Genomic DNA, 20,146 nt, shown 5'->3' with positions numbered 1-20,146 from the left:
AACCCACCTACAACAGATCACCCTCGCTCTCCTTCGCACTCCCTCTCCCTGGAATCACCATCAGCCACTGACCACTGTTCTGTGAGCCCCTGGAGAACACTGGCTATTTCTCATCATCTCTGTTTCCCAGGGTCCAGCAGAGTCAGCAGCACCCAGGCAAGCACTTACTCCAACTCTGCTAAGCAAATGAAGATTTAAAGCCTATCACTTAGTGGGTGACAGAGAAACAAGAAAAAAAAAAAAAAAAGTTAAAAAACGTCTTTCCTCGATACGTTCAGTTAAAAATATAATGATGTTATAGCTACTAAGGACCCCTGAGAACTTGCATGTTCATCTTCCTTCCACAGGTAATTCATTTAAAACCTAGAGTGTTTGGGCTACTGAGCCCAAATGATTCAATCTTAAATGATTCAATCATTTAAGAGCTATGACTTTTCAAGTTCTCTTATAATAGGGAAGGGGGAGGAAACTATCTTCTGGTGTACATAATACTATTAGTGTCTTCTCTAGAACTCTCTGTTATGTTCACCTCCTGAGCTGTCAAGCCATGGTGTAGGCAGATTCGCCCACTCCAGACTTTTTCCACTGCCCTTACAGCTACCTATCACCAACTTCCTAGGAATCTGTTCAAGGTGGATATCCGGGATGTGCCGCCGCACTTATTCATGCGTATGACAAATGTTTCTAGGGCACCTAATACATCTGCCAAGCACTTTGCTGCCAACGCAGCAGTGAGCAAGGCTGACAAAGTCCCTTCCACGGTTTAGATTAGGATCTGCAAAGGTGAATGCAAATAAGTAAGAGAAACAGAGATGTGCAGAGGCATATGGAGGAGATGAATGGGGTTATGGAGCACATTCTGGAGGTGACTGCAGGACAGTGTGGCTAGAACACGGTGACCATATGAAAGAGTGGTCTCAGTGACCATCACCCCTACACAAGATGCCCCACAATAAATGTCAAATGGGCGGCTAAGCTAGTTAGTGACCTCACTCTCAGGGGGTGAATCCAACCCCGCAACCCTTACTCAAGAATCTACCAGCAGGTCACTAATTTGGCATCTCTTTGACAGTCTCGGAATGACAATTAGTTCCTCTACCTGTCCACCGAGTCTTGGCTCTCTCTCCTACTAAGGTTTAGTTCTAGATGTTCCTGCCCCTCCTACCATCTTGAACCTTCTGCTTTCCAAGGGAGCCTTTCCTCCAAGGTTCAAATAAGTGCTGTCCTCTCTTAATGTAAACACATGTTTGTTAAAGTCTTACCCTGCTTTACCCTTCTATGACTTGCCTTAATGCCACCCTTAAATTTCTAGAGATAGAATCAATCAAAAGTAAAAGCAGAAAGAAAAGAGCGTGAAATCTGTTCTTTTAGAGGAATGTTGCCCAAATAAATTAAAGGAAATGCTCTATAACCATCTAGAGTCCAAGGGGAACACATACACACTCACACACACACATATACACACTCACACACACACTCACATGTACATACACACTCACTTACACACACAGACACACACTCTCTCTCTCATATATACATACACACAGGACCTAGGGTTATTAAGGTGGTTTCTCTTAGTCGTGGAGGAGTTAAAAACAGCCAGTAAGTTTGGGGCACCTGGGTGGCTCAGTTGGTTAAGCAGCTGCCTTCAGCTCAGGTCATGATCCCAGGGTCCTGGGATCGAGCTCCACATCGGGCTCCCTGCTCAGTGGAGAGCCTGCTTCTCCCTCTCCCTCTGCCTGCCACTCTGCCTACTCGTGCTATCTCTCTGTCAAATAGATAAATAAAAGATATCTTTAAAAGAAAAAAAAACAGCCAGTAAGTTCTTCTGATTTAACTGTGAGACAAAGAAGCTTGCTTATGTAAACATACAATCAGTCTCTGTGGGCTGGACCAAGGGCAATGCAGGACTGTGATGTTCAAGACAGATTCTCTCCCTCAGCAGCTCAGAGGACAATTTTTCTGTCTTTGAAGCTAAGGGGTATAATTACTAAATTGGCATAATTTAAGCTGTTTTCAGTGAAATATCACTTTCAGGCCATTAATATTCATCTCAAATCCCATTAGCTATGAAAGAATAGCAATTAGTTAAGTAATGTGTATTATTAATAACAATAACAGCTGACCTTTCTGGAGTACTGAATAAGCACTTCCCCACATCAGCGTACTCAATCCTGACAATATGCCCCGTTTCACGGATGATGACACTGACGTTCAGATGGGCAGAATCACACATGCTGGGAGGCAGTGCTCGATTCAAACTCAGGTCTGCCTGACTCTACAGCCCGTGCCTCTAAGCACTCCAGGGGCTGGCACTGCGGCACTACAGAAGAAAATAAAGAGACTAACATATGTAGCAAAATGCACATGTTTGCATGCAACACTCACACGTGGCCACATGCCTACATATATAGGAACACACCTCATCAACATCCTGTTCTGGAATACAAGGGAAATAGTGTTCTCCATCATAAACAACTGGGGGCAAAACTGTTAAACGATAAATAATCCCATGTCCTGGAAATCACAAATATTAGAGGAAAGTAAGCAAGGTAACAAATGTTTTCTGAAACAAGTCATTCACAGTGGCCTCCGCATGCTCAGGTACCTGGTTTTTCAAAGGCCCAAGGAAGCCGAGATTTTCTGCCATCCGCTGAGCTTGGCTGTCCTTTATCCCTTCCATAATGTCGATTTGCTCCTAGTAAAAATGAATCAAATAAGAAAAATTCAGACAGGCAAATGAAAAGACTTACAACCTTGAAAGAAAATGCTTAGTATTTATTTGCAAATGAGTAACTAAAGTGTGGCGCCTTTCCAAAGATCTCTGAGCAGGGCTACTGCAGCTGCCTATAGGGTATGTTTTAATTAGCAGACCATCTAAAAAGCAGCCTTTCCAAAAACTATATAATTCTTCAGGGTGGCATGCTGACAAGACTATCGGATGCCAGTTTTCACTTTTAATTACTATACAAATGGCACTGACGAATATTTAGTCAGTTAATTTTTATGACATCTTTTGGAAGGCTTCCAAAGTAAGGTTCTCCTGCCTAATATTGCTGTTAAGTTTAGAGCCTGTCATACGTAGGTTAAATATTACCATATGATTTAAACAGTCTATTGATGATAATTATTAATAATACCTTAGCTCTACAAAGCACCATTCTCTCCAAGATACTGGGTGCTGTTCATATACATTATTTCATGTATTCTCTTCACAAATGGAGTGACTTGTTTAAATCACATTAATTTTGAAAATGGCTAGGCATTATTGGTAAGACAGCATGTAAAATCTCAATTTAACTTCCAAGGTAGTTAACCTAAATATATGATATCGGTGAAAACATTCTAAAACTAATAACCAAAGTATCAGTACCTGATCTAAACAAAGAGGTTCAAGAAATAAAATCCTCGCTTTTTGAAGGGAAACAAAATCACTTTGTAAAAGAAATAATAAATCCTTCTGAGAAAATTTTATTTTTCTTTTTTTCCTGGTAAAAATTTCTAATGTGATTTTTGATACTAAGACCCCAGAATTAAAAAAAACAAAACAAAACAAACCAGAATTACAGTTCTAAAGACCATAGACTTTTCTTCTTACAACTGAGGTAGGTTGAGAAGCACTTTATACACATCACCTCATTCTTCCTCACAATTGTATGGTGGAAATTACCCCCACTTCCACTTCAGTGATTCACAAAACGAGGCTTAGAAACGCTGAGATACCTGCTAGCTAGTTAGGATTTGACTTCAGCCAGATCTGTGGCTAGAAACTAAGGGCAAGATTTAAAGGACTGAAACAAACTGATAGAATCTGGACCTTTGAAGGACTCTGTCTTATATCAGCGGTACTGGGAGACATGGAGGCAGTCTCCAGCTCACATTCGGTCTCATAGGAGAGAATTTCTGGATCCTACATACTATGAAGTGGGGTAGAATTAACCCAGAGGAAATAGAAAACTCACAGTCCTCACCACACTGGTTAATTCTTGGGGCAGGGTGGATGGAAGAAATGAGGAAGGAAGAAAAAGCAGGAAGGATGAATAAAGGAAGGGAGGGAAAGAGCAAAGAAAAAGACCTTGGATAGGGAATACCTTCATTCTAGCCAACTTCAATTGAGTGCTTGCTCAGTTAAGAAAAAGGACTCAGTGTCTTCGTGCCATAAATCCCAGAAGTGAATGTACTACTACCAGCCTCAGACTGCACATTAAGTCTTTAACAGCTTGTGCAACAGTAATCAATGAACACAACATAGCCAGGAATCTAAACATACCTTAAAAATAAGTTCTGGATTCGAAGCTGCCACCTCTTCGATGTCAACGCCCCCCTGAGGGCTGCCCACCAGTACGGGGCCATTGCAGGACCGGTCCATCAGAATGGCCAGGTAGGTTTCTCTGGAAATGTCCAAGGCTTCAGCAACCATCACCTACCACATCAGTGAGAAAGTCAGATTAATTCAGCATTGAGCTGAGTTCCACCTGGAAATCTATATAAACTTGCTACACCAATCAAACAGCTTCATTTAAAGGCTCTTTAAACCCAATGAGCTAGCTTCCAGAGATTTGAGAGTTCTGCTCTCATGGTACAGAATGCCCATTTTCACCTCCTTAATTGATCCTGCTAACTTGCTCAAGTGACAGGTATTTGGTTTGCCTCAAGGAACCTTCCTACTTTAATCTTCTTTTTTTCTTCCTTGAGAAACCCTGACACTTAAGAAAAACTCCAGGAAAGCATTTGTTATTTTAATTTGAGACCTTAACCGTACATACATCTTGCTACACTAATTTTTCTCAGATTGCTCTGGTGGAAAACCAAGTTTGTTGCCAAAGAAAGGATTCTTTCTACAACATGTCTGATGCTTCCTATGTTTGTATACCTCTATCTTGTGGACCACTGTATTTTTAGTTTAATTTCTACTTTCTTTTAAATTACACATATACTATTTGCTTGTCCAAAAATAATGCAAAAGGCACCAAAAGTATATAAATGAGACAGTGAGATAGCAGCCCCCTGCTGCACATACACAATCCTTGGGCCTCAGGAGTGAGGGTGATCAGGAGCCCATAGGGAACCTCATGTGATCATCAGGAAGAGTAGCACCTTCCTCCGGGAGGATGCAATCGTGCGCATGCCAGGACCATGCCTGGGCAAAAGACAAGTGGGATGGAAGGATTTCACTTTGTTTCTTATTGTCTCAGCCAGCTGTCCTTTTGCTCAGCACAGCCTCAGCAACTGTGTGTGCAAGCCTACCAGGAGAAACCACTATTGACTTTCTATCTCTTTCCTATGCATCTACAAGCATTATAGTAGTGGAGACTTCCTGCAGATGAAAGCATATTATACATACTTGAATGCCTCTCCTTCTTCTTGTTCTTAATCTTAATACTACAACTTGGAGATCTCTCCAAGGTCCTCTGTCTTCTTTGTGACTAGATGGCACTTACATGTCAGTATTTATTTAATCATGTCCCTACTGACAGACATTCATGTGGACTTCAATTTTTCTAAAATGCTACTGCAGTGCTTATTTTTGTACGTATACCTTTGCTCATTTGTTTTAGTATCCCTGTAGATAAGGTACCTAGAAGTAAAATGACTAGGTTTTAGACCCTTCATATTTAAAATTTGTTAAGTACTACCAAAGTACCCTAGAGAGAGGCCGTACCAACTGACACAACAAAAATGTTGTAAAAGATATCTTCGATGATTTAAAAAGAAAAGAATATTCATAACTAATAAGTACTAGAAGTAAAATAATAAAAGCACTAACATTGCTTTTCCTAAAAGTAATTCAGTAAAAGATTTCACCAAAAAAGTCACAGCGTTACATGTTAACTCTACAGGTACCATCAAAGTACTAATTTTTAAGTCACATGAAATGTGATAAATATATGATGATTTAAAAAGCTATGAAGTAGGGGCGCCTGGGTGGCTCAGTTGGTTAAGCGACTGCCTTCGGCTCAGGTCATGATCCTGAAGTCCCGGGATCGAGTCCCTGGATCGAGTCCCGCATCGGGCTCCCTGCTTGGCAGGGAGTCTGCTTCTCCCTCTGACCCTCCCCCTTCTCATGTGCTTTCTCATTCTCTCTCTCTCTCAAATAAATAAATACAATCTAAGAAAAAAGAAAAGAAGGGGCACGTAGGTGGCTCAGTTGGTTAAGCGACTGCCTTCGGCTCAGGTCATGATCTTGGAGTCCCTGGATCGAGTCCTGCATCGGGCTCCCTGCTTGGCAGGGAGTCTGCTTCTCCCTCTGACCCTTCCCCCTCTCGTGTGCTCTCTCATTCTCATTCTCTCTCTCTCTCAAATAAATAAATACAATCTAAGAAAAAAGAAAAGAAGGGGCGCCTAGGTGGCTCAGTTGGTTAAGCGACTGCCTTCAGCTCAGGTCGTGATCCTGGAGTCCCTGGATTGAGTCCCGCATCAGGCTCCCTGCTCAGCGGGGAGTCTGCCTCTCCCTCTGATCCTCCGCCCTCTCAGGCTCTCTCTCTCTATCTCATTCTCTCTCTCAAATAAATAAATAAAATCTTTAAAAAAAAAAAGCTATGAAGTAATGAATACAGAACTTCTTTTCAAACACATCACCAGTTAAAAATAAAATATCTTATAAGAGGCTTCATATTGATTCTTTTATCATAAATGGTAACTCATGACTATGTAAGAAATACTTCTTGGCACATGGTGTTAGGATTTTCATAGAAGCATGCTGTTTTCTAGTTCACTTTCTAATAAGAGCTAGTCTAGAGAAGGAGATTTAACAATTTCCAGTAGTTATTCTGAGAAGCAACACAACATTATAACTTCTTAGGATGTCATTCAAGAGTCCTATTCTTAATCTTCTAAAATGTTGACAGATGTGCTCTGCATTCCATCAAATCTCTATTTGTAAAGACCAGCTGCTGTCTCCAAAGGCTCCCGCTTCGTAGAAATAATGTACCACCCTCTAAGAAAACACTCCCGGGAAAATGATGATTGTCAATGGATAACTCAAGATATTTTATTTCAAGATCAGTTTTTTGACATTACCATGCCCTCCATATGGCCCAGGAAATCAGAATATTTTAGGCATTGTTACAGAGTCTAAATGGATTGCATGCACACTCACCCTACAAGGACCTCAGTTGATATATTTAAAAAATATGACTTCATCTGTGACTGACACAAACGGTATCATCAACACAACTTTCTGTGGAGTCCTCCAGGATGGGAAGCTTTTGGGAACTACTGGACCACTGAACTGGTTGGTTTGTTTTTTGTTGTTGTTGTTTTTTTAAAGATTTTATTTATTTATTTGAGAGAGAGAGAATGAGAGACAGAGAGCATGAGAGGGAAGAGGGTCAGAGGGAGAAGCAGACCTCCCGCTGAGCAGGGAGCCCGATGTGGGACTCGATCCCAGGACTCCAGGATCACGACCTGAGCCGAAGGCAGTCACTTAACTAACTGAACCACCCAGGCGCCCAGTTTGTTTTTGTTTTTAATATCATGCTATTGAAACTGTGATCTGTGGACAAGTACCAGCATACAAACTATTTGTAACAGGACCATGATTAGGAAACATTAAAAGTATACTTGGGGGGCGCCTGGGTGGCTCAGTCATTAAGCATCTGCCTTCAGCTCAGGTCATGATCTCAGGGTCCTGGGATTGAGTCCCGAATCAGGTTCCCTGCTCCACAGGAAGCCTGCTTCTCCCTCTCCCACTCGCCCTGCTTGTGTTGCCTTTCTCACTCTTTCTCTCTCTGTCAAATAAAATCTTTAAAAGTATACTGGGTTCCTCAACTTCTCTCGTTGTAGAGTAATAACCTTCACTGGTACTGAATCATGAAGAACATGATGAGTAGCACAGTCTCACCTCCCTATTATTATTATCCTAGGGAACATTGGAAGTGTCTTGGCACAGACTTAGAAAAAAAAAATCCAATGTGTACAATGTACTAGGTGTTTAAACAACTTCTCAAATAATCTTATAAAGTTTCTATAACGGGGATGGGGGGGGAACTTCTGACTGCTACCCAAGATTTCATAAGTAAAAAAAAAAAAAAGCATGTTCCTTAAAGTCTCATACAATGTTATTGTTATAGGAATGTGGTGACATACATAGGGCGCCTGGGTGGCTCAGTCAATTAAGTTGTCTGCTTTCGGCTCAGGTCAGGATCCCAGGGTCCTGGGATTGAGCCCTGCATTGGGCTCCCTGCTCAGGCCAGAGCCTGCTTCTCCCTCTGCCTGCCGCTGCCCCTGCTTGTGGTTGCTCTCTCTCTCTCTGACAAGTAAATAAATAAAATCTTAAAAAAAAAAAGGAATGTGGTAACAAATTTTACACAGAGAAAGGACAGAAATAATACATGGCATTATTTCAGGGGGGGTGAGAAGCCAAGGAATTTTTACTTTCAAATTTTTATATTTCTGTAGGATTGGAATTTTTTACACATGTGAATCACTTTTACAATCAAAAGAAAAAAAACCAACACATTACTTAAAAGTAAATCATTCTAGTCATTTCCTGGCAATGACTCAATGTACAAGCATGCACTTATCTCCAGCCTTTCAGAAACCTATCTACAAAATAATTTTATGCATTACCATGCAGCGCAAATCTGCTTAGGTACTTTAGGTACTTTTAAAAAGCATCACAAACTCTAATCTAAAAACTCACATAGCCATATAAAACAACGAATTCCTACAAACAAAAATACTAATCATGTGCTCTGTGGACCAATTTTGAGGAACTTAACACAGGAAAAGGCTCATAACCAGATTTAAAAGGCAAATAAAAGTACTGTGTTGGGACAAACAAAAGTCAAAACAAAACACTTTTGAGTTTTTAGTAGTTCCTACATCTGAGAAGAGGTGGGAAAGGGAAATCAGCATAACCAGTTTCGTCGGTGTGCTATCTTGACGTTTAGAAAAGCTCTGTGTTCTCAGAATGAAGGAGCTAATGACCACCAGTAATTCCATCTCCTTCTTCCAGACCAAGAGAGGCCCAAGAGAGCCCCTGTCATGCACACTAAGAACCAAATGGCAATTTTTTTTTTTTTTTTTGGTCATGTCAAAAATTTTCCACACAACTCACTCTGAAAAATTAAAAACAGAATATACTGCATCAGGTTCCCCCACACATGGCATACTGGTGGAGACCATCATCTGTGATGCTGTGTCAACCAAGCAGATAGCTGCTTCCCAAAAGGCTGGGCCCCCATTCACTGTTATGACGGGGTCCTCTAACCATCTGTGCTTGCCAGGGCTGGGGTGTAGGACCTTGTCATCACAGAGGGGCCAATGTTCAGAAGGGTCCCCATCTTGGTCTTTTGGTGTAATGTTTTGCTGGAGCTGACTTGAAATTTGAACAAAGTGCCCTGAATTTGTTTTTGTACTGGGTCCTGCAAATCAGGTAGCCAGCTGTGGCGACCTCTGCGCAGGAGGAGGGCATATAAGGTGGACAGACTGACAGGAGCAGGGTTAGGTTCTGGCCTTGGCTCCACCACCCACGATTTTATGACTGAGGCAGGCCACTTTACTTGCGGCTTTCTGTTCTGCGTGTGTGCATGACGTGCATCCTAGAGAACTTGGGAACCCTAAGAGACCACTCATACACAATACGTGTAGTGATAAGTGGCTTTAAATGGTATTAACCTCCAAGTAAGGTATAGGGACACTTAGAAAAACAATCATGGTGGGTAATTCTGATTCACAGGATGAGGGTGGCGTTGTGGAGGAGCACAGAATGTCCCACACAGAGGAATAAGAGCTGTTATATGAAGCCCCTTCCAGCTTCAAACAGCATGTGCCTGTGTTCTGAAAGGGAAACCCGTTGATTCGATCACTCACCCACACCTACTTTTACTAAATGCTAATGATAATAGACACTTGTACTATTACAGAACACTTCTGATTTCTCCTCAAAGTCATACCACAACCTAAACAGATCATATGAGGTTTAAAAAACAAAATGGCGTATCACCAAAGTGTATTGCTTCATCAGATTGTCAAAACTAAAATAGGATTTTCTCTTCTTTCTAACACATACACAGAAAATGACCCGAAGCATTTGTATTACCTTGTTAACTTTTACACCTTCTTTTGGAGTTTGTTTTGTGGCTAGATTATACCCAATCATCTGTTTAGCCAGCTGTCCCACGACTTGAGGGCTGAGAGAGAGAGAGAGAGAGAGAGAGAAGGAAAAAAAAAAAATCAATGTCTATGCTGAAAATTATTTTAAAGCAGACTGCATGCTACATCCTCATGTCCGCACTGCACAAGTCCAGCTCCACCCTCAGCGAGTCCACAGGGTTTTTTGCTCATGTTACTAGGTGCCTAGCCCTGTACCAGAGGCTCATTGAGAACAAAATACATATGACGGAGGGAGGGAGGGAGGGAGGGAGGGAGGAAGGGAGGGAGGGAGGGAGGGAGGAGGAAGGAAGGAGGAGAAGGGAAGGGAAGGGAATGGGAGGGGAGGGAAGGGGGGAGGGGAGGGGAGGGGAGGCGGGAGGGGAGAGTTAGGCAAGGGGAAGTGAAGAGAAGGGAGGGGAAGGGAGGGGGAAAGGGGAAGGGAAGAGAGGGGAGGGAAAGGAAGGAAGATTCTTGCTTCCCTCTGCTATTCTCTCTCCCCAAAATAAGTTACCATCATAGTAGAAAGACACTGCTGAAATGCGTAACAGATTTAGATATGAGCTGAATAACAAAGACCTGACTTGGGCAATGTGAGAAGTATTGTCCACTGAGGGGCACAAGGGAGAGGGTAAGATTCAAAGTACATAATGAAAAGGTATGTGACAGAAGAGAAGAGGAAAACGGGCAGTGCTGGGCCCTGATACCCAAAGGCTCATACTATCAGACAGGAGGGACAACTGAAGCCACTGGTACTGGGAGCCACTGCAGGTTCTGAAACAGGGAAGTGACAATATGGAGGCAGCATTTAATTTATGTTATCATTTTCAACATTTATGATGGATCACTGATTGTCTAGGACAGAAGGAGTGTCGGGTTTTCACCAATTAGTGAAGAAAAAATCCTCTTATGAGATAAAGAACATTGGGGCACTGTAGAGCTCTCTACCTATAATTCATTTCCTTTATTTGCTACCTCCTGCTTCCACCCCATCCCGATCATCTTGTTCTCGGTGCTTCCTGCAATCATGAGCAAGATCTTCCATAACTGTTTAGCCCAAAGACACAGAATTAAGATCTCCAGACTTACTCTTTTGTTAAATGTACACCTCCCTTCAAACCGCTACTGAAGACACCTTTTCCTCTTCCTCCAGCTAAGATCTGGGCTTTTAAAACAAATTCTTTTGCATCTGAAAAAGAAAATTCAGAATGGGTAGTGGATTTTAATTTTTTTTTTTTTTTTTTTAGCAACAAGCAATGTGGAAAAGCATATACCTCCCAAAAGCAGTAAAAGCTCTCTTAAACTAATTTTGAAAATAAAGGCATAAAGAACTTCAAAAAAAATCAGGGCATCTAAATACAAAGTCTTTATCAAGGACATTAAAATATTTCCTACCAGTTTAACCTAATACTCAACCATCCCAAGAGAAAGCAAGGCATGTGTTCCCTTGTTCTTTTGAGTGTCAGAAGATGCTAAATAAATCCAGGCCGGAGGTATTAATTTTACTGTGTAATGACACTCCCATGTGGCAGAGGCACCAATCTGCCAGTCAGAAGAGCTAACTACTAGCTGAGATGTCAAAGGGAAGGCTGGAGTACATGGGAGAGATGCAAAAGGAGTGGTTAATAACTGTATTCTTGGAAACCAACAGATTTCTGAGTGGATGTTCTAGATATTGGTGGGACTGGATAAGGGAGGAGGAAGTGGATTAAAATTGAAAGCAAGCAATATTTCTGAAATGTTGGCAGAGTAAGAGAACATCCTAGGGGAAAGTGGTGGTGGAATTTTCATTTCTCAACACACTCAAGGAACGGGGGAAGTGTCTGCTTTTGACCTTTGAGACCTGACTCATAAACTCAAGTATCTTCGTGGGCCTAGCTCAAAAGCTACATGTGTGAAACAGCCCAGTGACAGAAATGAGGTCTTCAGCAAACAGGAGCGCTGCCCCCCGCCCCCAACCACCAAAAGAAAAATAAGAGAAAAAACGTGCAGCCTTCAAACAGGTTTCATAAACCAAATAGTACATTTCTTCTGGTCACAACTGGCATCCTCTCTTGGTCGTTCATCTTTGTCTAAATTCAAAAAACTAAGTCAATCTTCTATGAGGCTCTAAGAGTTTTCTGGTTTAACACCAGGTTCAGAATCTGCAGACCAGGTTTCAATCAGGCCTCCATCCCTTACCCCGCTGTTGACACCTGGCTGGTTACTTAATGTTTCTGAGACTCAATTTACTCAATTGTGAAAAAATGATGGGATTTTGAGAATTAAATCATACATACATGTGAATACTTTATCCCAAGAGCCTGAAAACTCCTAAGATTAATGAAAGACTACTGCCACAATCAATTAATTCATTTTATTACTTTTCTATATTGTAAAGAATCAAAAGGATCATTGCCACTTGGGCAGATATGGGTAAATAATAATATTAATAATAACAAGTTTGCTGGTGTCTGCCACCATTCCTGTACGGTGAAGGCTCCATAAGTGTTGGCTATGTCAGCTATCTCTATCACTGTTCTTGTTACTCAAGGCAAGCACGCAAAGGTTCCAAGAGAAGGAGCCACCGAGGGTTTTATCATGAAGGCAACAGGGAGCTACAGAAAGATTCAACATTATGACAGCACTGGGTAAGACAGTCACTCCAGCTGATATAGTCAGATTATTAGGGTTCACTGCCTTTACTGGTTGGTCTTCTTTTCTCCTATTTGCTTACACTCAGGAAACTAGGGTTCACCTTCTCTCAGAAGCAAACAGAGCTCCTTCTTTGCTGCCCTTGATACCCTTCAACTCTTGCTGCTGCCATATATATGAACCATCATAACATCAGTCAAACCCATGTCTTATGATAAACTGGCTCAAGTCTAACTGGGCAAAGAACAAGCTATGATGACAACTCATTATTAGAAACACATGAGGAAAGAAACCAAGTAGAACAAATTTATTTCGTAGTTAGGCCATTGCATGTAAGGACATGTGGAGTTAAGAGCAAGGACTGTGGAGTTAAACAGACATAAAATCTCCAACCTCTGCCCATCACTTTCTTCGTAGACAAGAAGAGAATGAGGCTCAGAAAGGTAAAAGTAAAAGCCTGTCTGTAACGTGGTTATAATGAAGTAATCTACAGTGTCAGGATGATGTGAGGAATAAATGAAAAACAGTAGGTAAAGTGCTTATCTCAATGCCTGGCACATTTAAAAGAAGTCAAAACATGATAGCTATCATCACTAATTATTTTCAGCAATTAACCAAAAAAATGGCATATAGGAAGACATTTCTTATTTCTCTTTTGAAGACATCACGTAGAAAAAATACTTTTTGCCGTCTACTCAAATTTTTAATTGTGATCACTTCAAATTCTTTAAAAAGGATAACCAGCATTCCATTGCCATTATCAATTTTCATAAGCTTGTCATCCAGAAGAAAGAGATGTGTTTCTCAACGAGCTTTCCAGCAGCAAAACTTGAAAGCAAGACAGAATACCTAATTGGGCATTGTTAATTGGCACTACACAGGCTTAATTGAATCAGCCTTAGGCATGAACTATCAAGACAGAGAAACAGTTGTAGCCTCAATGAAGTGTTGTCGATTACATGTGTCACCATTTGACCATGCGTCAAAGGACACCATGCCACCAAACTGGTAGACTGAACAGCCACTTGGGGACTGTGCATCCATACTGGGACAAGTGGCAAAGACAAAGGAAAAGACTGTATCCAATCTAGGTACATCTCCTGCAACTTACACCCCAGGCCAAAAATAAGTCCACTAAAATCATCTCTTCTTGTTAGATCTCAAGTGCTAAATCAGTGTAGTATGTCAATAGCCCAAAGAAAAGCAAGTTTTTCTCATCTTGCCTGAAACTCACATGAAGTAAATTAATTCAATTATTTACTCAAAGGGCTGAAAATTAAGTGGCCAAATCCTGCTGAACAGTATCTAGTCTTTTCATTCAGTATTAATCAAGTTGATTCCACACAATGTCCCTGTTTCCATTTTAAAGATCTGATTTCTCCAAATACACAAATTTCTGGGTGGTTTTTTGTTTTTCACATTACCTCCCTATTTCCAAACAAAATTACAAAAGGATATCCCAGACACAAAATCCAATTTTTGTCTAACATAAGATGATTTAACCATACTTTAGGATAACAAGCTAAAAAAAGAGATAGAGGGGAGAAAAAAACACCTACTCTAATAGATTTTGTATAGAAATACACTGCACTTACATCTGATAACCATATTACTGGACTCCAAGTTAGTAAAACCTAGGTATGTATAACTCTAAATTCCTTGCCCTTAACTACTACTCTTATATGCAGCAGCCTTAATGTGCAGTGCATTTACTTTATTTTGTTCCTTTTCTGGTGAGTTTCTGATAATGAACAGTGCTCACGACTAGGATTCCACTCAGTTAGATGGGAACCAGTTATACTGTAATTTATATATATTTTAGGAGAAGTATTGTAAGCAACATATTTGATAAGTTTATCAGTACATAAGATTCTCAACTACCATATCACTTATTAGAATAATATTTGTAGCCATTTAGGAAGCCTAAAAAAACCCACGCTGTGGTCTTCTTGTTTGACTCTATTAGCCATATTAAAATAATGCTTTCTCAAATGTTCTCCTCTCATTCCTTACCACAAGTGTCATTCTAATTACAATAACACAGTTTTATACCAATTTTTATAGTTCCCCAATAGTCCCAGGCTGGATAATAAACATTCTTGGAAGCATTATTAAATCTAAAAGGAAAAAAAAATAAATTCATTAAGGAAAGCATAACCTAAAGAGAATAAATAAGAAATGTTTTAATCAGACAAGTTTTGTAAAACTAGTTCACAGCATCCTGAAAATATATTTATGCAAAATAATGTTTACATGAAACAGTTCAGAACCATAATGCAAAAGGACCTAGCAAATGTCTGAAAATGTTTATCAGGTGTATCGATAAGAATGTTATTTGTAACTATCTTTTTAAAACAGTTTAGTGAATTCAATATTGCTCTCTTCAAAAATATAATAGTTTCCTAAATGCAAATGCAGCGCTGTAGAGATGGAGGCTACAAAGGTGATCATCTATTTTGAATCAATAACACTGGAGTTGTTGGGGAACTATGGATTCCATGGTTCACCGCCAGAGCAAATTGGAATATCCAGTTTTCAGCACAATTGCATGGCATAATTTCCAGCATGGTGATCACCTTTCAGGAGGTTTGATGGGATTTTTTTTTAATTATGTTATGTTAATCACCATACATTACCTCATTAGTTTTTGATGTAGTGTTCCATGATTCATTGTTTGCATAGAACACCCAGTGCTCCATGCAGAACGTGCCCTCCTTAATACTCCTGATGGGATTCTTAATTGAGAAAGTGACAATGTATTTCAGATTGACCTATTACTGGAAGGCAAGGGGGGGGGTGAGGCAAGAAGGGGAGGGTGAGGCAAGAAGAGTCGAAGATATTACAAAAAGAGGAATTATAGGGTGATAAGTTAGAGGCCTAAGTGCTAATTTCCCAAAGAAAATGAGTTAACATCTGTGATTTCATGATGATCCAAGAACCCAAACTTAAAATTGGAGAATTACCTATCTTTGATTATTGTAATATCTCCTGTAGATGGAGTCCTATTTCCTCTTGTTGTAACGAGGTCACTGGGAATTAGATAATATTGCAACGACTCTTTCCATATGCTCAGTGGCATCCCTGAGACTAAAACAATTATTTTAACTTTCAACATGTCTGACATAGGCTCGCCCAACACTGGAACAGAGAATTTCAAACACACAAGACATCAGAATAAACTATTTCACCATTGGTCACATCCTTTGATTGAATTAGGATTAAAGATACTTAGCTTCCCACCAGACTGCTACCTATCAAAGATTTAAATCGCACGTATCTGAAACAGTCATTTTTAAAATAAAAGATGGAACTAGGACCATCTCTACTAGAACAAGGGTTTTGTGATACAAATAGGAAGTTGCTCAGGGAGACATTATTTTAGTGTTTTTGTTGTTGTTGTTTTTTGTTTTTGTTTTTGTTTTTTTTTGAGAAAGAGAGAGAAAGTGGGGTGGGGGGAGTGGCAGAGGAAGAGGGAGGAAAGAGAGCGATCTTAAACAGGCTCCGTGCCCATCATGGGACCCCATGCGGAGCTCGATCTCACAACCCTGAGATCCTGACCTGAGTTGAAGCCAAGAGTCAGATGCTTAACCAACTGAGCCACCCAGGCGCCCCAGGGAGACATTATTTTACATTAAGAAATCCTTCACTGATAAAGCTTTTATATAAGTTTTTTTTTTTTTTTTTTTAGATTTTATTTATTTATTTGACAGAGAGAGACACAGCAAGAGAGGGAACACAAGCAGGGGCAGAGGGAGAGGGAGAAGCAGGCTTCCCGCCGAGCAGGGAGCCCAATGCGGGTCTCGATCCCAGGACAATGGGATCATGACCTGAGCCAAAGGCAGATGCTTAATGACTGAGCCACCCAGGCTCCCTGCTTTTATATAAGTTTTAAATCTTAAAGTTCCTATTGAATATAGTAGTCAATTAATTCTACATTATCTAAAGTAATTCCTTCATCTGGAGAGTGTAGGGGCACAATAATGCCACTTGGAACAGTTTATTGATTATAAAGTAAGTAATAATATCATCATAAGACAACACACTTTTTGCTTTTAAGGGAATAATTTTAATTTTAGTTCCTATAAAAATTCCTAAAGTTTGAAAAATCATTTTTTTCATATTGCCATACTTAAAAAAATATTGCATATGCATTACCAAATTATAGCTCTCATTAAAATCTGTAATGATAAACTAGCCTACTTATCTGATTATGTCACTGATGTTATTGCTTTCATAACCATTAATACAGATTTCATTGGTGATAAAATATTTAAAGCTAGACTAAAATTACCTCAGAAAGGCTCAATTCACTTGTAATATCTTACTTTTTCTATAGTTTAAGACTAATAAAACAATCTTACATTTTGTCTATTAAAAGATATATTTCTTTTTTTAAGATTTTTAAAATTTATTTTAGAGGGGGTGCCTGGGTGGTTCAGTCGGTTAAGCATCTGCCTTCAGCTCAGGTCATGATCTCGGGGTCCTGGGATTAAACCTTGCATCGGGCTCTCTGCTCAGTGCGGAGTCTGCTTCTCCCTCTCCCTCTGTGCAGTCTCTCTCTCTGTCTCAAATAAATAAATAAATAAAAATCTTTAAAAAAATAAAATGAGTCTCTTGTAGACATCATATCAATGGGTCTTGTTTTTCTATCCAATCTGATAACCTGTGTCTTTTGATTGGAGCATTTAGCCCATTTACATTCAGAGTAACTATTGAAAGATATGAATTTAGTGCCATTGTATTAACCTGTAAAGTCACTGTTTCTATATATTGTCTCTGTTCCTTTCCGGTCTATGTTACTTTTGGGCTCTGTCTTCACTTAAAGGATCTCCTTTACTATTTCTTGCAGGTATGGTTTAGTGATCACAAATTCTTTTAGTTTCTGGTTGTCCTGGAAGCTCTTTAACTCTCCTATTCTGAATGACAGCTTGCTGGATAAAGTATTCTTGGCTGCATATTTTTCTCATTTAGCACCCTGAATATACCATGCCAGTTCCTTCTGGCCTGCCAGGTCTCAGTGGATAGGTCTGATGCCAGCCTTATGTTTCTACATCTGTAGGTTAAAGACCTCTTGTCCTGAGCAGCTTTCAGGATTTTCTCCTTGTCTTTGAAATTTGCAAGCCTATTATATGTCTAGCTGTTGACCTATTTTTATTGATTTTGAGTGGGGGTTTTCTATGTCTCCTAGACTTGAATGCCTATTTCCTTCCCAAGATTAGGGGAGTTCTCAGCTACAATTGGCTCAAATATACCTTCTGCACCTCTCTTTCCTCTTCCTCTGGGACCCCAATTTTTCTTTTCCCGCTTTATGGTATCACTTATCTCTCAAATTCTCCCCTGTGATCCAGTAGTTGTTTATCTCTGTTTCCCTAGTTTATTTATTCTCCATCATTTTATCTTCTATATCACTGATTCTCTCTTCTGCCTCATTTATCTTAGCAGTTAGAACCTCCATTTTTATTGCATCTCATTAATAGCCTTTTTGATTTCAACCTGATTAGATTTTAGTTCTTTTGTTTCTTCAGAAAGGGATTCTCTAGTGTCTTCATGCTTTTTTCAAGCTCAGCTAGTATCTTTATAATCATTATTCTCAATTCAAGTCCCGACATATTATTTATATTCGTACTGATTAGGTCCCTGGCAGTGAGGTCTGCCTCTTGTTCTCTTTTTTGGGGTGAGTTTGTCTGTCTTGTCATTCTGTCCAGAGAAGAATAAATGAACAAGAGAACAAAACACAAAAATAGCAACAATGACCCCAGAAAAATTTATACTAATCAAATCAGAAGAGATCAGAAACTGGAAAAAAGAAAAAGAAAAAGAAAAAAAAGAGAATATAATCAAACAAGTGAACAGAACAGAGCAATACAGTAGACCCTGGGTGTATTTTGGTCTGTTTGTTAGAAGAAACTAGATCCCAAAATTGTAAAGAAAGAAAAACTTATATATATACAAAAATAAAATCAAGCCAAAAATGAAAATATATATATATATATATATATAATGTAAATGTAAAAATGAAAATTAAGAAAGACTTTAAAAAGTTTTTTTAAAATAAGAAATTAGCTGAAAGGAAAAAAACATTTTTAATTGTTTATGAATTCTATATACTATTTTCCCCCAGCACTGGACTTTTGCAGTTCTGTGTAATTAGTAAATTCGGTCTTGGCAGGATGTTCCTGCTGGTCTTCTGGGGGAGGGGCCTGTTGCGCTGATTCTCAAGTGTCTTTGCCCAGGCAGAATTGCAGCCCCCCTGCCCGAGGCTGGGTTCAGTGTAAGTGGCTCTGGAGCCCGTGGGGGGGATGAAAATGGTGGTGACCCCATCTCCAGCCCCCGAGCTGAAAGCTTGCACCCCCCACTCTTCAGTGTGGCCTCAGGGAAAAGCAGTCAATCACTCTCTCTCCCTGTTTTCCATCTGTACTCTGTGCTCACCCAGCCTGTGACTGAGCGGTTTTATCTCAGGGGCACAACCCTGCTTCGAGTCTCTAAACTTTATAGACTCCTGCTGTGTGCACCCGTGCAGCTCTTCCCAGGGCAGGGAGGGGGGTCTCACTGCGGTTCTGCTGCCTACTGGGCTCCTGCTCAGAAAGTGTTCATCTGACCATCAGCTGCACCCATATTTAAAGATGTTTCTTTCTCTTTCACAGAAATATTACTAGGATTCTGAGATCTCCCACGTTCTTGATTGGAAATCTTGTCTTTTCCCTACTTTGTCTTGGTATGTCAATTCCTCTACGTGGCCCTCCATTTGGTGAGAGGTACCATATGCTACTTCCTGGACTCTGCATCGGCTACCATTCTGCCACCGATGGTCACAGTACCACCCGTTTCCTCTAGGCTTCTCCCTTGCCACAATCAAGGAAGATCTTTCAGCTTCCCACGAGTGCTCAAGGAGAGTAGCTGAGCCCAATGACACAGCTTTTCCCTTTGCAGGGCAGTCTCTATTCCAGATGCACACACTCTCCAGGGGACAATGGCACAGTCAGGCACTGCCACAGCCTAACCCTGAGACCTCTATGCCCTCAAAGCTGTGGGGTCACCTCCTTTCCTTACTCACAGAGATCATCTCACAGAGCCCCTCTACTCTCTAAGCAGCTCTGCTCCTTGGAGAGCCTTTCTCCAGACAGGCCCATGTGTCTGATTTCCCAATCTTGGGCAGTGCACTCAAAATCCTTCTCACAGGCCTCTGAGCCCAGTGCAAATCAAGAAATAGTACTGAGTACTTGTTCCGTGCTACTGAAAAAGTCACCACAGTTAAAATGTCACCACCTAGAATGTTCTCAATTAGGAGGTCCACCTACCCAGTGCTCACAGAAAACCTATTGGTAGAACAGTCCCACTTCTGTGAAAATCAACTAGAGAAATAAGGATTTTTTACTACAATGTGATTATAATAGTGAAACACTTGAAAAGAGCCAAA

General features: G+C 40.4%; 1 protein-coding gene across 3 annotated transcripts in view; it reads right to left on the bottom strand.

Annotated features, from left to right (window-relative positions):
- Positions 1-20,146, bottom strand: part of SUCLG2 (succinate-CoA ligase GDP-forming subunit beta) — a 378,288-nt gene that overhangs the window by 240,182 nt on the left and 117,960 nt on the right. For all 3 annotated transcript variants that reach the window (XM_054504644.2, XM_045861999.3, XM_064593921.1), the window contains exons 3-6: positions 11,185-11,284; positions 10,046-10,136; positions 4,271-4,423; positions 2,609-2,698 (exon numbers count right to left, since the gene is read on the bottom strand). In XM_054504644.2, the coding sequence (XP_054360619.1) occupies positions 2,609-2,698; positions 4,271-4,423; positions 10,046-10,136; positions 11,185-11,284 (434 nt within the window). The remainder of the gene's footprint in view (positions 1-2,608; positions 2,699-4,270; positions 4,424-10,045; positions 10,137-11,184; positions 11,285-20,146) is intronic.

Source organism: Mirounga angustirostris, unplaced genomic scaffold (assembly GCF_029215605.1).
Source record: "Mirounga angustirostris isolate CCGP_5_RB_7025 unplaced genomic scaffold, mMirAng1.0.hap1 SCAF_1, whole genome shotgun sequence".
NCBI lineage: Eukaryota > Metazoa > Chordata > Mammalia > Carnivora > Phocidae > Mirounga > Mirounga angustirostris.
The sequence above is the reverse complement of the archived record's forward strand: the minus strand, read 5'-3'. Positions and strand labels throughout refer to the sequence as shown.